The sequence below is a fragment of the Astatotilapia calliptera genome, chromosome 6 (genome assembly GCF_964374335.1).
Source record: "Astatotilapia calliptera chromosome 6, fAstCal68.1, whole genome shotgun sequence".
Classification (NCBI taxonomy): domain Eukaryota; kingdom Metazoa; phylum Chordata; class Actinopteri; order Cichliformes; family Cichlidae; genus Astatotilapia; species Astatotilapia calliptera.
The window spans coordinates 36061033-36078692 of NC_137427.1; the positions used below are offsets into that span (position 1 = coordinate 36061033).

The window sequence follows — 17660 nt, forward strand, 5'->3', positions numbered from 1 at the left end:
CCCAACCCCCACCCCTTTTCCCACCTCGATTACCGCCATGTGCCCCCTTTACATTTCTGTCAGCTTGCAGCAGATTGGTGACACTGACGAATTCGAAGTTTTCAAAATAAATAAATAAAAGCCTTTCTTTATTTAGAGCGCATATAATTAGAGCGCATAACACGAGCGAATAGGATGCATGATGACTTTAACTACTTTATTAAATATCCGTATATTTATTGACAGCTGTATACTTTTTTTTACCCTCTTTTGAACTGCTTTTTGACACAAGATTATGTGGACTCATTGAACGTCCCCACACCAGACTCTCAGTACCTGCTTGAGCTCATCAGACACAGACACTGGGGAGAGTCTGTGTTAATAGTGGATGTGTGAGTATCTTTACTCACACATCCACTGGATCCAACAGTGGACATCCAACAGTGGACATCCAGTGGATGTCCACTGTTGCTCAGTGCTCATGTTTTTGTTGTTGTTTTAGAGGTGATGACTTTTCTGAAAACATCCTTCAGGCCACGAATAAAGACTAAAACTACAACTGAAACTAACAGAAACCGAACTAAAATGAAACAAATAACTGTATTGTACAAATTTGAAATTACAACACGAAATCAACTCTGGACCATACTCTGCATATTTTGCCTTTTATAATGGATTTCCATGTATGTTTATAGGACTGCATAACTGATTTAACAAATCAGAACATTTTCTTAATACACACAAATTATACGCTTTTTATTTATTATGCATATTATGTTATAGTCAGAGCGTGTGTGTTGATGGCTATGCATGTCTAAGTAGGTCACTAAAGGCGACAAGTTCATGTACGCCAACAGTGGGCGGGGCTACCTATAGTGTAGCCAATCCCTTTTGTTTATTTTTTGATGGGCGTGCCATACAGTCAGTGCCAAGCTAACGAAGCCAACCAGAGTAAACAACTAAGTTAGCCTATCAGCTAGCTAGCAACTTCTGGTATGCCTTCGTTTCTTGAGAGAATGTATTATATAATTCATCTTCATCAACAGTTTAAACGTATAAAAGTATGGACATCTAGTCGTCACCTCGCAGCTGTGTCGATTTATTAAAACCTCGTTTTCCCCTGTTAAGAGTGTTAAATGTTCGATGTTTGGTTAGCATTTACTAGCTGGCTCTATTAACCAGCCTAACTTTCTATCATTGCTAATGTCTAAATGTTAGCCATTGAAGCCATACACATAATTTAGTTGTTTTATTTGCTATTTTCATACTTTTTCTAGAAATGGCGTCGTTAACGGCGACAGAACCAGCGTTACACCCAGGTACAGCGCCAGCAGCAGAGTCTATAGTGCCTGCTTGTATGTTTGCACCGGACCGGGGGTGTGCCGAGGATCAGTCCGGCGGAGAGGGCTTTGAAGACGGCGAGGATACAAATGAAGAGTCCGCGGATCATTTAGACTTAAGTAGCAAGGTGGGCCTCATTGTTAATTGCGCGTTGAGTCGTTACGTTTTAATACATTCCGACTGAGCAGATTGTTCATTGGTTTTCTATATTGTCACCGTGTGAATGAGTGCCACGTAGTATGCCATAATAACTTTACAGGTGCTTAAAAGTTGTACACGGGGCATTTAATGCTCGCTGTGCATCCCAGAGAAAGTGACACGTACAGTATTTTGCACCATATCTAACTGTATCCAGCTGGCAGCATACTAGACATGTAACCTAACTACTGTATATGCAAACTTTGCAGTTCTTTTTGTATTGTTGAATGGAGAATCCTAAATAGTCAGACTGAACCAAAACAAAACACCAACAAAACTTTATTGTGTAAAATTGTTTTTATAAAATGCTGACTACTTGTTGCGGTAGTGACTTGCTGTATGTGCACTCACAGAAGACTTGTTTAATGGTGTTTGCCCTGTCTGACCTTTGCAAATGTTCAGCTATTATCTCATTTACTGTCTCTACCTTTCAGCTGGTCCTTGTGAGTCCAACAGGGGAGCAATATGATTCATTACTGAGACATTTGAGGGAGCGGATAGATGAGGGCTGCGGAGAGACAATCTATGTGGTTGGGATGGGCTCAGGTAAGAGTTAGCAACTTCCAGTGAACTTCATTAATGTATAGTAATTTTAAAATAGGATAATGTGGCAAGAAAACACACACACACACACACACACACACACACACACACACACACACACACAAAAGACAAGAAAAAAGGAAAGAAAGTGTTTTTTTTAAATAAAAGTCTTTTTTTTTAATATAAAATAATGTATTAGCAGTTGGAAACTGTATCTTGTTATTGAATGAGAGGAAATATTTATTTAGGGCTAAAAGTCTGAGATTATCTAAGGCAAGAAAGCTGTGTTTTCAGTCATCTGGTGTGTGTATGTTCAGGATATCCCGTAGGTGGCACCAAAGACTTTTAGCAGGCATATTGTTTTTAGACTAGGCTGAAATCTGTAAAGCAAAGGAAAAAATTGTACAGCTATATTATGTCAGTGCCTGACTTCTAAAATAAAAGTTAATTATTCAAAAACATAAATTCAAACATGTGGCTGTGGGGTATAACACCTATTGCTTCACAGCCATAGTAATTGTTAGGGAAAAGTAGTTTTATTGGTATTTTTCAGTCACTGTTGTGTTGTAGCTGTGTCGTCACTTCTGGGCCTCCCAAACAGCTAATCCCATTTGTTTGCTGTTCATTCTAAAGCTCTACACACAAATGCAGCTGGCCTTTTTGTGCTATTTTCTGACTGTTAAAGCAACTGTCTGACCCAGAGCACACATAAGGGCATGTCACTTTATCCTCGGTCAGCACAGGCACTGTCAGTAGTGCAGTGGTACAGACAGAATATCAGCACCAAAGGCTGTCTGACGAGTCAGACAAAAACTAACAGACTTTCTAATGTGACTGGCTGTAGGGCTGCTCAATTAATCGAATTTTAATCAAAATTACGATCTGGGCTTTCAACGATCATTAAAAATGACCAAGCCGATTATTAGCACCTCCCTCGTGCTTTACTCTTGTGCTGCTCTGTGTGGTAAATCGAGCGCACCTCTCTGCGTTTCAAACACGCGTCACAACAATTAATTGGACCCGAGGGAACCTCGAAAAGCTAAGCAAAAGTTATTTGGAGATGAGAGGATAATGACTGCTGAAGAAAGAATGCCGTTGCTTGAAAAGAGAGGGAAAACAACTTCAGTGATGTGGAAACATTATGGATTCGCGGAGTCAGACGTGGATCAAGTAGACATAGTGTGTAAACTTTGTTAATAAACACTACAAATTCATTCAATCATTTAAAGACCGCTCACAAAGTGACACAAAGTGACACAAAGTGAAGGAGCAGCAACTTTAGTTGGCATACCTTAATGTCAGTTTGATGCAATTGTGCATTGTGTGGCTACACAGATTGTCTTGATGTTTGGTTATTTGTATGCATTAATCCATCCATCCATCCATCTTCATCTGCTTTATCCGAGGCCGGGTCGCGGGGGCAGCAGCCTAAGCATGCATTAATATTATGCAGTATTTTGAAGTTCACTAAATATTAATGTTTACATTTTTCATTTATTTTTTATATTGCAAACATTTGCACTGTCATCAGTATTTGCACACTATTTCATATTATTTTTGACAATCTTTAAAGCCATTATTCAATACATTGTTATTGTTAAATAAATATCGTCAAATAATCGAGATCTCAATTTCAGTGAAAATAATTGTGATTATCATTTTTGCCATAATCAAGCAGCCTTAACTGGCTGTGTTTCTTTTTGTCAATCAATCATAAGCTTTTTTGTTGTTATTGTAATTTATGTGTGCCAGTTCTACTTGTAAAGCAACTGGCAGCAACCAATGGGTTAATACATTTCTTTACCTGTTAAGTGGATGAATACTGTGGGTTTCTTTGAAAATTTAGAGTAATTTGCATATATACAGCCTTTAGAAAATAAAGTCTTCTCTTAAAAGTTGTCTGAAGCTGACTGCTGGTGATTCGTTCATTTTGAAAATTGCTCTGGTCGCAGTAATTTAAATGTTCTCGTCTCTTTACACCTACTCCCATCTTTCTTTTAAAAACCACCTGTTTTACCCTCTTTCATTCTTCTGTGTGGTCTTTGTCCTCCCAGTCACCACCCTCTCATATTACATGTTACTAACATTCCTGTATTGCCCAGTTAGCAGTGAAGATGCCAATTTTCCAAGGGTGTGGCGTCACATTACTGCTGAAATTGCTTTTTCTAAAAACATCCATTAAATTGGTCCCTCACTGTCCTGCATGAGAGTGACTTCTTCCTTTCTCATACGCTTCGTTTAGATGGAGGTGATTATGGTCTGGATGAAAAGGACATGGAGGCGTCGGTAGCCACCGTGCGGTCGCTGTGTGAACAGATTGAGGCTGACTTAATCATGCTAAGAGAAAGGACAGACGCTGGAGGAAAGATTCGAGACTACCTCATCCGTCGACGCGTGGGCGAGCAGGATTTCCTAGAAGTCAGGTAAAAAATATGAGGGGAGGTTCTGGGGTGTAGGCAAAAGAATCATTAGAAAATGTACCTGCATTGTTAACTTGTTAATGTGTGACTGTTGGGTTTGGCTATTATTGAATGCCAGGTTATATGACAATATGACTCAAACATATTCTGTTGCATAAATGAGTTTTGATGTATCACTGGGTTCAGAAAGCTACAGAAATGGCTCTTTGGCCAGCATTGCTGAAGAGATTTATAGGCAGATTTAAAGCACAGGTTCCTGTTGTTGTGATAGTTGTTTCCACCAGGAAGAAGTATGTAATCAAACTAATGCACCTGTCTAACATTGCTTCATTTTTTTAAAATAGTGTTTTGAACGAATCAAATAAGAATTTGCGCTTCCGACAAGTCAGCAAAAAGCTTCTCTCCCAGATGTTCACAATAGCAGAATAAGACGCAATAAAAGACAAAACTGGCCACCAGACTCAAATTTATAAGAATGAAATGCATCGAAACTCAATTCACCCTTAATTAGATTTTATTCTTTTTTTTATTACATATATATATATATTTGTCTCTTTTTTTTGTAATTACAGAAACCTCTTAGCAAAGGAAGCTTACAGTCTGGCTCACACTTATGGGCTGAATTTTTGAAATTCTCTTTGATTACTTTTTTAGCTGCTCTTTGCTGCAGGACTTTTGTTGATCTACATTTCACATTAAAATATTTTAAGGTGCTCTGTTGAATTCAGGTCAAGGGACATGTTGGTAAAATCCTTTCCAGCTAAGCTTTTTGAGCTTGGGAGTTCAATCTGTATTTAGATATTTAGTCTTTGCCACATGTAAACTTCCATTAGGCCGGCTCACCAGTAATTTTGTGAGTCATTTAAGAATTGTTATGTTTATGAATCTGAAAAAAAAATCACCATGCGTTATTGATTTACTCATGGACTCATGACACAGACAGTCCCCCTGCTCTTATTTTAAAAGTTCATTCGCTGTTGATCTTCCTGACACCTCTGTCCCCTTGGCTGAGTCACTGGCCATGTTGTTGTGGTGATCCTCTGTCATTCACCTGCTTCCCCAAAAAGCCTGTCCGACTGCTCCAACTCCACTGTGACCAGAACCTTCAGAATGTGGAAACCTGTTGTCTCATAGACGGCAGAGCAATGTAAGAACAACTGGCACAACCTGTAGCTCAAAACAGAGGAAGTAGAGTTCATCCACAGTAGGGCTGCTCAATTAATCGAATTTTAATCACGATTACGATCTGGGCTTTCAACGATCATTAAAAATGACTGAGCCGATTATTAGCCCCTCCCTCATTTATCCGCGACACCTTAAAGGCCGGTCCGTGAAAATATTGTCGGGCATAAACCGGTCCGTGGCGCAAAAAAGGTTGGAGACCGCTGATTAAGAGGACCCGAGGGAAGCTCGGAAAGCTAAGCAGAAGTTATTTGGAGAGGAGAGTGACTGCCGTTGGTTGAAAAGAGAGGTAAAAAAAAAAAAAAAAACTTCAGTGGTGTTGCACACTATTTTATATTATTTTTTAAAGTCATTGTTAACCCTTTAAAGCCGGTCAGAGCAGCATGCTCCGTTTTGTGTAACTACTTTTAAATCCCTGTAGAATCTGAACCACGTAAGCTAGCGCAATAATTTGTTTTGCATATGAAACCGGAGGAGTTGTACTTACAACTTATGCCATCAGCTTGTCCTCGGTCACGGTTTCCTTCCACATATAGCTTTGCAAAAATTGCATAAAAAGCGCTTGCAGGAACAAAAACATAATATTCCAGAAACATGCTTTGCCGATCCGATCAGCTGTTCATAACACTTCCCACAGTGAAACAGATGTCAGCGCGAACTGTCTCATGTCCGCCATTTCCTGGCCGAAACCGGAAGTGACGTCATTTTCGCGGAAATGTAGTTTTTTACTTGTAGACCTTAAAAACCTCTACTGGTCATGTTTGACTTTTCTGAATAGTTTCTGGGATGCTTAGAACTCGAATTGCACTGCTGGAAATAGTTTATTTTGATGCACCTGCTGTTTTCTTTGCAAATTTGCATCATAGGATTGTTTTTTTTGTTTTACCTGCAGTGTATATAAAAATTGGTGTATCTCCAAAATAAAACTATGAAGACACTCAAAATAAATTTCCTGTTGTTGTAAACTATTTTTTGCAACTTTTTTGTATTTAAAGTTTTGAAGGATAAACCTCTTAAATTTCTCCAAGTAGAAATATATGTAAAAAAACAAAACAAAAACGATTTTCAATTTTTTTGTAGTTTATTGCACTTTTTTGCAATTAATGTAGTTACTATGGACTTAATGCATACATATTATTAAAATATGGGCTATAACAGTTATTTAGCAACTTTAAATGCTCCCACAAATGGCACTACAACATGTAAAAAAATAATATAAGCTCTGGCGGACTTGGTTCTATAGTAGGTCTTAAAGGGTTAAATAAATATCGTCAAATAATCGCGATCTCAATTTCAGTGAAAATAATCGTGATTATCATTTTTGCCATAATCGAGCAGCCCTAATCCACAGGATGAGGCTCACTGGAGAAGTAATAGATGATATGGGTCTGTTATCAAAGCGGCTGGTAAATAAAATAATAGTACAGGAGTAATAGCTGAAGTCTGCAGCTCATGTGCATATATACGTTATAAACCCTAGTAAATGTGCAGAAACCAAATGTAAAGCCAAAATGGTGCATGCATCAAATCTTCTAAACCTTCTGCAGTCTCCAGCTCCATTATTAGCTCACCACCAGCCCAATGTTTCACAGTCAACACTGGACAGTCACTGCAGCAGACCTGATCAGCTTCACATCAGACATGCTGGGCTCTATCTCATCCACACTAGTAATCTTAGTCATATTGGCCGAACCACCTGCTCCCATGTGTGATCTTGCAGTTGTGTGAGCAGAGTTTTTCCTTTGGCAGCGTCCACAGAGGCTTACTTTGTGCATTATCTTTCACACTGCCTTAGCACAGATAACCCTTGTGTCAGAATCATGTACTTGTCTGTGTCTCAGAGCAAGGCAGGAAAGAGGAGTCATTTTTTGATGGCAGTCACTTTCTTTCTGAACCTTCCTAGAAAAGTTGTGTACTGTTGCATTAGACAAAGCCAAGAACCAAAGGCCCAGCTGTGAGAATGCTGTGATGGTGTTTTATAGCCTTGCTCATGCAAGTTAACCCAATTTGAAAATGAATTGCACACTGCACCTGTTTTATGCTGTACTTCGTATTGTTGATGTCTGTGTCAATATTGTATAGCTTGGTTCCATTTGTCCCTGTTTATAGAGCAGCAATAAACCAGAAAACAAATACGCTGGCCTGTTTGTGACAGGTGATGATTTATTATAGCACAGGCCCTTTTGTACCTGATGTTGCTGCTGGGAGTGTTTATTTACTTTTGGCATGTCTTTTCTTATTGTGCGTCATTTGAGTTTCATTCATGTTCGATTGAATTTAGAAGGTTGAAAATGATCTCGTCCTGCATTTGACATAATTTTCCCTTTATTTATTTTGCATGTTGAGCCGAGGATACTTGTTTACTTCCAACTTGTTATAATCAAACGCACAAGAACAGAAATGGACAACACCATTAGTGAAAAAGAAATAAAATATAGATGTAGGTCTTAAGCTGGATTTCTTTTTAGTCTCAATAAAATACCCAGCAGTCTCCATCAGTTTTATTTTTAGAAATGAAGATTGAGAACCTTCATATACTCAATGGGAGGGTTTAGAGGTGGTAGAAAGATTTGTAATGACTTGGCTGTAAAATTGTCCAAAGTGTTGGTGAGGGAGTCCACAAAGTCAGCCGCACGACAGGCAGTCAGCTGACTGGCTCTCTCATATAGGGCTCACTGTTTTAAGCTCCTTTAGCCTCCAACACTGTAAAGGGTCCTGACTGAAGTAACAGCTCTGCATACAGGGAGTGCAGAATTATTAGGCAAATGAGTATTTTGTCCACATCATCCTCTTCATGCATGTTGTCTTACTCCAAGCTGTATAGGCTCGAAAGCCTACTACCAATTAAGCATATTAGGTGATGTAATGAGAAGGGGTGTGGTCTAATGACATCAACACCCTATATCAGGTGTGCATAATTATTAGGCAACGTCCTTTCCTTTGGCAAAATGGGTCAAAAGAAGGACTTGACAGGCTCAGAAAAGTCAAAAATAGTGAGATATCTTGCAGAGGGATACAGCAGTCTCAAAATTGCAAAGCTTCTGAAGCGTGATCATCGAACAATCAAGCGTTTCATTCAAAATAGTCAACAGGGTCGCAAGAAGCGTGTGGAAAAACCAAGGCGCAAAATAACTGCCCATGAACTGAGAAAAGTCAAGCGTGCAGCTGCCAAGATGCCACTTGCCACCAGTTTGGCCATATTTCAGAGCTGCAACATCACTGGAGTGCCCAAAAGCACAAGGTGTGCAATACTCAGAGACATGGCCAAGGTAAGAAAGGCTGAAAGACGACCACCACTGAACAAGACACACAAGCTGAAACGTCAAGACTGGGCCAAGAAATATCTCAAGACTGGTTTTTCTAAGGTTTTCTGGACTGATGAAATGAGAGTGAGTCTTGATGGGCCAGATGGATGGGCCCGTGGCTGGATTGGTAAAGGGCAGAGAGCTCCAGTCCGACTCAGACGCCAGCAAGGTGGAGGTGGAGTACTGGTTTGGGCTGGTATCATCAAAGATGAGCTTGTGGGGCCTTTTCGGGTTGAGGATGGAGTCAAGCTCAACTCCCAGTCCTACTGCCAGTTCCTGGAAGACACCTTCTTCAAGCAGTGGTGCAGGAAGAAGTCTGCATCCTTCAAGAAAAACATGATTTTCATGCAGGACAATGCTCCATCACACGTGTCCAAGTACTCCATAGCGTGGCTGGCAAGAAAGGGTATAAAAGAAGTAAAACTAATGACATGACCTCCTTGTTCACCTGATCTGAACCCCATTGAGAACCTGTGGTCCATCATCAAATGTGAGATTTACAAGGAGGGAAAACAGTACACCTCTCTGAACAGTGTCTGGGAGGCTGTGGTTGCTGCTGCACGCAATGTTGATGGTGAACAGATCAAAACACTGACAGAATCCATGGATGGCAGGCTTTTGAGTGTCCTTGCAAAGAAAGGTGGCTATATTGGTCGCTGATTTGTTTTTGTTTTGTTTTTGAATGTCAGAAATGTATATTTGTGAATGTGGAGATGTTATATTGGTTTCACTGGTAAAAATAAATAATTGAAATGGGTATATATTTGTTTTTGTTAAGTTGCCTAATAATTATGCACAGTAATAGTCACCTGCACACACAGATATCCCCCTAAAATAGCTAAAACTAAAAACTACTTCCAAAAACATTCAGCTTTGATATTAATGAGTTTTTTGGGTTCATTGAGAACATGGTTGTTGTTCAATAATAAAATTATTCCTCAGAAATACAACTTGCCTAATAATTCTGCACTCCCTGTACACTACCCTGTACTGAAACTTGTGTTATTCACTCTTTTTTTTCTTTTCTGTTCTCTTTTCTCTAGAGTGGCTGTTGTTGGAAATGTAGACGCTGGAAAGAGCACCCTGCTGGGAGTGTTAACCCATGGTGAGCTGGATAATGGCAGAGGTTTCGCTCGCCAGAAGCTCTTCCGGCACAAACATGAGATGGAAAGTGGGAGGACCAGCAGTGTGGGCAACGATATCCTGGGCTTTGATCAGGAAGGACAGGTGGGCTGCTGTCAGTTGTGAATGGGCAAAATCACTGGAGAAATGCATTTCTGTAGTGATCTTTCCTTATTTTTTGCATTTATTTAAAAGTTTTTGAGTACCAAATATAAAAAAAAAACACTGCTCAGTGAAAGACTATTCAGATAGTAATTTTTCTTGTTAGCTTTATGGATTTATGTGAAATTATAATTGTGAAAAGTTTGATCACATTTAATTAACAGCATGTATTTTTCCTGCAGGAACATTTTTAAGCTTTCTTTCAAAGTTTCATCCTACCGTTTTTTCTCACGTCCATTATAAGTAGGTTTTCTTTTCTGTCTACTCGCTTCTTTAGGTGGTAAACAAGCCAGACAGCCATGGCGGGGGTTTAGACTGGACCAAAATCTGTGAGAAATCCTCCAAAGTCATCACCTTTATTGACTTAGCTGGGCACGAGAAGTACCTGAAGACCACAGTCTTTGGCATGACGGGACACCTGCCTGATTTCTGCATGCTCATGGTGAGAGAGATTGAAAGTTTATATTTAACTATTTCCTGGCAAATCCTTTGTTACTTTTTTGTTCCTGTTTCTGCCCTCACATATTTAACCACTCATCTCTGTGTTTCTTGTCTCTCCATGTAGGTTGGCAGCAATGCTGGCATTGTTGGCATGACCAAAGAGCACCTGGGTCTAGCGCTGGCCCTAAACGTACCTGTGTTTGTTGTGGTTACCAAGATAGACATGTGCCCAGCTAACATCCTGCAAGGTAAATCCACTATCTCCAGCACAGCTGTATAACTGCTCTGTTCTACATCTTTAGGTCCCAGTTTCTTAACTTCATGCTCAGTGTGAGAGGTTTTGCAAATTCAGCACAATCTCCATTCCCACAGCAATGTTTACAGAAACACAGCCATACCAAAGACCACCATTGTGTTGTTAAAAGCAGTAAATACTTTCACGCTTCATGGCTCTGCTTTAATTATGTTAAGGTAGGAAACTGGGCTCTAACTCAAAAAAAGCCTCTTTGGGAAGAAAATGAATAATATAAAGTAAATCGCTAGAACGCTTTTAAAGTGAAGCAAACTGAGAGAGAAGTTTACAAAAACAACAAACTACTGGAAGAGCACATAAAGGAAGTGATGATAATAATTAAGAAATAATAAAACATGAATAAATATGCTTTTAAAGCAAAAGTAAATTAAAAGCAGTCTTTTTTTCCGTTTAAAGCTTACTACTTTCAGTTTCCATCTCTTTAAATATGTCATTTATTTTCACTCTCAGGTTGTTTTGTTCAGATTTTGTCATGAGTGTTGTTTTTAGGTTTAAGAAACTCAGGTTTGCTTGTGTTTGTCTGCAGAGACACTAAAATTATTACAGAGGTTATTAAAGTCACCAGGCTGCAGGAAAATCCCAGTGTTGGTGCAGAACAAGGATGATGTCATTGTCACAGCCTCTAACTTCAGCTCTGAGAGGTAAGACCAGAGAACAGGTGGGACGATGGGCGTGACTCTGCTGAGAAATAATAACAGAATGGGTGACAGTTGATTGACAGCATACTCACACAGTTAGAAATAATGTTTGATCTTTAAAATGTTCCTGCAGAATTAGGATTTATGAATAAAATGCCAAAGATGTTTAGTGAAAGTAAGTAAAAAAACACTTACGGAGAACAGGATATCATATGCGCACTCTCCAGTATGCCAAATAAATCCGACTACATCAGCTTGACCCTTAATTTTACTTAATCATACGGTTTCCTGCCAAAAATAAAAGCGTATACATTTTGTCTGTGGGGAAATTGCTGGATGAGTCCTCATATGATCTCAGTGCTTTAACGCATAGCTTTTTTCACATGGGTCATCTTGATTCTGTTTTCAAATCGAACCAATCAGCACACTGGTTTCTGTTTTTTGATCGGCCTCTGGTGTTTGTGTGTAGCCACGCCTGGGTGGTGCATTTTTATTTTAGGTTTATAAGTCAAGTGGGTATGCTGTTAAACAGCTTTCCCTTGCCTCTTTAATTTTTTCCTAAGATTTAATGTGTAAATATTCATGTGCTGGTTTATCAGTCCCTTTAAGGAATCTGCCATCCAGCCCAGTCGGTTAAACAGAATAGATTTTTTTTTTCATCATCTCTCTTTTTTTCTCTCTCCTTCTCTCCAGGATGTGTCCAATATTCCAGATCTCAAATGTGACGGGGGAGAACATGGACTTGCTGAAGATGTTCTTGAACCTCCTTTCCTCTCGGACCACCTTTAGCAATGATGAGCCTGCAGAGTTCCAAATAGACGACACATACTCCGTACCTGTAAGAAATAGAGCACACACTCAGTTATACAGCCATGGATGTTCATTTCTTTACAATTAGTGTTTCAGTGCATGAAAAAGTATGCTAGCAAGGGCAACTAGATCAAAGACATTGTAGATAGAGGTAGATTTATTAATGATCTGTGTCAGTATAGTGCCTTTTTTTAGGGTTAAAAACTCAAATATGCAATAACAAATTTGAAACTGAAAGGTGTGGACAAAGTTGTTGTTAATGGTGATTTAATGGTGGTCTTATTTTGAGCATGATGTGGCTGTGAGAGTTGCTTGTCTTATATTTTCTGAGTGCCAGTGGGAGATCTTATCAGAATGAGTGTATCGTTGAGGCGTGTAGAAGGGCCAAAAGCTGGGAGCAAAAGGAGTTGGGTTTCTTCCTGTAGTTCCTGCATGTTTGTATGAGTCCTCAGCCCCAGTGTTAAGAACCACGCCCTGCATCGCCCTGTTTAGTTTCTTTCTGATCAAGCTTTTATTTGCATTTTATTCCTCAGTCCCACCTTTTCAGCCCTGATGTGTTTCTTCTCTGTACACTCTTTTTTTTTTTTTTTTTTTTTTTTTTTTTAAACTTTCTTCTCTTTCCCATCAACTCCCCAGTCAGAAGGCTGCTCTTCCCTGAGCCTAGTTCTGCCAAAGGTCACTTCTGTTAAAATGGAGTTCTTCCTTCCCACTGTTGCCAAGCGTTTGCTCATAGGAAGTAATTAGATTGAGTTTTTTTTCTTTTAATGCATAATTTAGACTTCTGCGGTGAATGTTGTTAATTACTTGTGGTCATCTCCTATTTCAGTTTTCAGTGAGGCACAGTAACAGTCAATTTGATAAATACACAGAAAGGTGAAGGTTTGATAGTAAATAATGTTCTCTGTTCTTCTGTGCTTTCTAGAGAACATTTGCAATACATAGATTTCAGATTCATATGACAGACATGTTTGTAACAAAGCAGCACGTCTCTGAGTATACTGCACTCCACATTAGCTGCCCCAACCTCCAATACTTCACACAGTCCTATCTAACAGAAAAGTCCAAAAGTATCATTTCTCTTTCACAGGGTGTGGGCACAGTAGTTTCAGGCACTACGTTACGTGGATTGATACGACTCAACGACACGCTCCTCTTAGGTCCAGACCCCCTCGGCACTTTCATCCCCATCGCAGTTAAATCCATCCACCGCAAGAGGATGCCTGTCAGAGAGGTTCGCGGTGGACAGACCGCATCCTTCGCCCTCAAAAAGGTCTGTGTGGAAATAATTTAGTTGAAATACAGCCATCATGACATATTTGAATTATTTTTACATATCAGTCCAAAAGACAGCATAAAAATAGCTCAAAGATGACTTGGCAAGAAGTTTTGAAAACTTCTGAGGAGGATAATTATTCAGAAACTTTGAGACGTTATATGCATATGAATTAGTTTCCTAACTTTAGAATCAGTTTTGTAATACATGCAAATCCCAAAGAGTGAAAGCAGGTAGTGTTCTGGCTCTAATTCAGTTTTGTCTTAACCAATCCCCCAGCTTCATTTCTTTTTCCTTTGTTCCTGCTGCTTTTTCCCCTCCTGTCTTCTCAGATCAAACGATCATCCATAAGGAAAGGAATGGTGATGGTTTCTCCCAAGCTGATGCCACAGGCCACCTGGGAATTTGAAGCAGAGATTTTGGTGCTTCACCATCCGACCACGATATCCCCGAGATACCAGGCCATGGGTTAGTAAATACAGACACTCACAAGTTTAAATAGCACCGATGGGCATCTGTGTGTCTTTGACTCCCTTTTCTAAAAGAAAAATACTGTCTGGCCAATCGGTAACTGTGCCACTCTCCCTCTGTATCATTAGTCCACTGTGGCAGCATTAGGCAGACAGCCACAATCCTGTCAATGAACAAAGACTGTCTGAGGACTGGGGACAAAGCCACGGTCCATTTTCGCTTCATCAAGACCCCCGAATACCTGCACTGTGACCAGAAGCTGGTGTTCAGGGAAGGACGTACCAAAGCTGTAGGCACCATTACAAAGGTACTGGGGCTCTTGTGCTTACCTTTCTGGTTCAGTGTAAACTCTTTAATTATCCTATAATTAATGTTATGTGAACACTGGTGTAACAAACACAAGGTTGTGTTTGCAATTTCAGCTTCTCCACTCAGTGAACACCCAGGCAGCTAAGGCCCAGCAGTCCAAATCTCAAGCCAGCAAAAAGAGTTCTAAAGAGGGCACAACCGCTAATGAGGACAGTGGATCAGCAGCACGGCCACCCAGTCCTACCACAGCGCAGCTACCGGTGAGTGAAACAGTGCTCGGGGAATCCTCATGAGTGCATGTTTTACAGAAAACATAAGAAGTGACAAATTTCATCGGGTTGTTTTATGTGTCCAACAGTTAATTTTCCAGTGCTGAACTTTTGTTTTCCCTTCCGGGCACTAACACTGTCTGTATGCACTTATGACATTTGTCCTTGTGGTCTATCCTGTAATTCACCCTCTGAACACTCAGGTTTTGTTTTATCTGGAGCTGCAGAAATTCTGTTTTGGGTGCTTTCTTGAATTTTTTAGCCACAGGCTTCCTGTTGGTCACAGTGACTGTCACTGACTCCCTCTCTGTGGCTGTAGTATTTCACCCTTCAGTTCTTGCCAACCAATTACTGTTGGTTGACACAAAAGTTATCACTACTAGTGCATTAGTGTGGTAATGTCACCACAGACATTAGATTTTCTATTACAGTCAACTTTGTGTTGGAAGACATCTTCTCTCTGCTCTTCAAAGTGCTTAAATCTGCTACTTAATGTCTACAACTTTCACATTATTGTTCCATTATTGTACTTTGACTTTCAATCATTTTATTGCCAACTTGCTCTCCTACCCTGTCCATCATCCTGCCTTCATCGTCAGCCACATGTACCTCCACTCACCCCCTCCTCTGCCCTCTGATCCTCACCCGTCCTCACTGCTGTTTTCGCTCTGCATTCCCGATCCTTCAGTTCTAACACTTTACTCTCTCGCTGTTATCTCTCTCTCTCCTCCCTCCCTGTCTTGGCATGCTGCGTCAGACAGTGGCAGAGGAGGAGGCTCTGTGTCATGATGGCAACAAAGAAAACAAGGTAAAGTTCCTGCAGACTGTGGGAGTGATGATGGCGTCTCCTTAGGTGTGGTTGTTCTGTTCCCTAACCCTCCCCAGGTTCTAAGCAGATGTTTTTTTTTTGCATGCATACTCTGCTTTAGTGCAGTTCTGCTTTATATTCACAAACCTTTCTCAGTCACACCAGGAAGCTGCTGTACTGCAAGTACAAGTGTTTGCTTACTGAACTGGACCCAAGTGGGATTAAAAGCTGTGGAGGTGCTAGAGGAAGGAAAATGAGCTTTTTCCCTAATTGTTCTTCTATTTTTAACTACACCCATTCTATATTCTCCCTGGTGAACGTACCAATTAGAAAAACATGACTTGTCTCTGTTAGCTTTTTAAATGTTACTTGTTACTAAAATGTTACTAAAATTTTATTTTGTCAGACAGAACATTTGTGCAGTTACAGGGTTTCCTGTGACCCCGTTTAAAACAAAGTAATTACACTTGTGTTAAATTCAACAAAAAAAGGGGAAAAGGGCCTGTGTTTGTAAGGTGTTTACCCCATCCACTAAAATATCCTGGGCTAAAGTCTGAACTGTTCACTTTCCTTTTTGTTTGTTCCCCTCAGAGAACCTCTAAACTCGTTTTTACCCTCTTAACCTTTTTAAAGGAGTTCCTGTTGCTCTTAAGTGCATCTTAACTGTTTTGGATCAACAAGCTTTACCTGCCGCCTGTGCTTTATTTCAAACCTGATTTCACCTAACAGCTGGCTCACAGTGCTGTCTGTCCATCCACAGCTCAAGTCAGGAGGCGGGGGACGCAGGAGAGGTGGTCAGAGACATCGAGGGAAAGGTGTGAATGCCACGAATACAGCAGTGCCCACAGGAGCAGCGGGCACAGCCTAAAAGCACAAACATGGGTTTCTTCACAGCCCGTCATCATCATCGTCATCATCATCATCTCTTCACAAAGAGGAGGGAGAGTGACTGTGTGGGCCTCTTGCAGGTGTGCAAAGACTGGCCATGTTTCTTCATATAAAAACAAATAAATAATTAGTGAACAGTCTGAATCAAGAGAGTGACATATTTATCAAAAATGATATATATTTTTCTTGTTGGCTGATGAAGGTGATAGTTCTTTTTTAAATTTGTTTTTCCAGGAGGTGGTTATCTCATTTGTTTTTTCCCAGCTTCTAGCAGATGGATCAGTCACTCTCTCTGCTCTCTCCTGCCTCTAATGTTTTTTGTTTCCCCCCCTCGGTCAGCCTGCTTTTTCCTTATTCTACATTTCCTTGTGTTCTGTCATTAATGGGACTTTCTGAAGGCACCAGACTTGGAGTCTGCTAACATTGGTCAGTGAAGGAGGATTGTGTTCAGTAGTTGAAAATTGTTTTTAAGCTCCTGCTTACTGAAGCCAGCAGTATAAATGTGCATTTGGGATCCATTGAGCTGAAAGGGATTTGATAGCAAGCGGTCGGCTGAAGCTGCTGCTGTGTTAGTTTAAGCTGACCACTGGTTTTGGGGTTTGGCTACAAACTGTTCTCTGGAAACCTACTGATGGATGTAAACTCTGTGGTTGTGTTACCCTGAGACTAGTTATGAATGCATCACTTATAATGAAACATCGGCTTGTACACAAAGTGCTCATGTAGCCGATGTTTAAACATGTTATAGAAGGAAATCTTCATCGACTTTTTCTAAGAGTCCGTGTTTCGGTTTTTCTAGTTTTTCATGAAGCCAAAAGAGAAAATTTCTGAATCATCCTTTTTTAACGTTGGAGTGTTGAGTAGCAAAGTGGCGTTTGTCATGGTGTAATGTACTACAAGTGCTTTTTGAACAAGCAAAGCAGGCAGAGGACCTTTGCACAGTTCCACTTTGATCCAGTATATTAAATGAAAAATCCAAAAGCTGATAAAGTCTTGTGCACAAAAACATCCATCAGGTATTTTACTAATTTAATTAAAAAAAACAAACTCTAATGATGTCAAAGCCAACACAGAACATGTTTCAGTAACTGAGGTTTTGCTGCACATTTTGTGTTTGTTCTTCATATAATTGAGAATTTTCATGTGAAGTCCAAATCAGGTGCAAAGCTTCACAAACAAACGTGGACA

The 17660-nt window shown here is 40.1% G+C and overlaps 1 protein-coding gene across 4 annotated transcripts; it reads left to right on the forward strand.

Moving 5' to 3' along the window:
* Window positions 1–892: 892 nt before the first annotated feature.
* On the forward strand, window positions 893–16616 carry gtpbp1l (GTP binding protein 1, like). 4 transcript variants are annotated; one of them, XM_026171867.2, is made up of 15 exons: window positions 893–972; window positions 1257–1447; window positions 1953–2064; window positions 4304–4484; window positions 10012–10195; window positions 10530–10694; window positions 10818–10941; window positions 11533–11647; window positions 12338–12482; window positions 13542–13724; window positions 14060–14195; window positions 14327–14505; window positions 14621–14767; window positions 15534–15584; window positions 16345–16616. In XM_026171867.2, exons 2-15 carry the CDS (start codon window positions 1259–1261, stop codon window positions 16450–16452), a joined length of 2019 nt encoding a protein of 672 aa, XP_026027652.2. In that variant the 5' UTR covers window positions 893–972; window positions 1257–1258; the 3' UTR covers window positions 16453–16616. The 4 variants fall into 4 exon arrangements, with proteins under 4 accessions (XP_026027652.2, XP_026027653.2, XP_026027651.2 ...); XM_026171868.2 differs by having other exon boundaries at window positions 931–1040; XM_026171866.2 differs by lacking the exon at window positions 893–972 and adding an exon at window positions 1108–1129.
* The last annotated feature ends 1044 nt before the right edge of the window (window positions 16617–17660 follow it).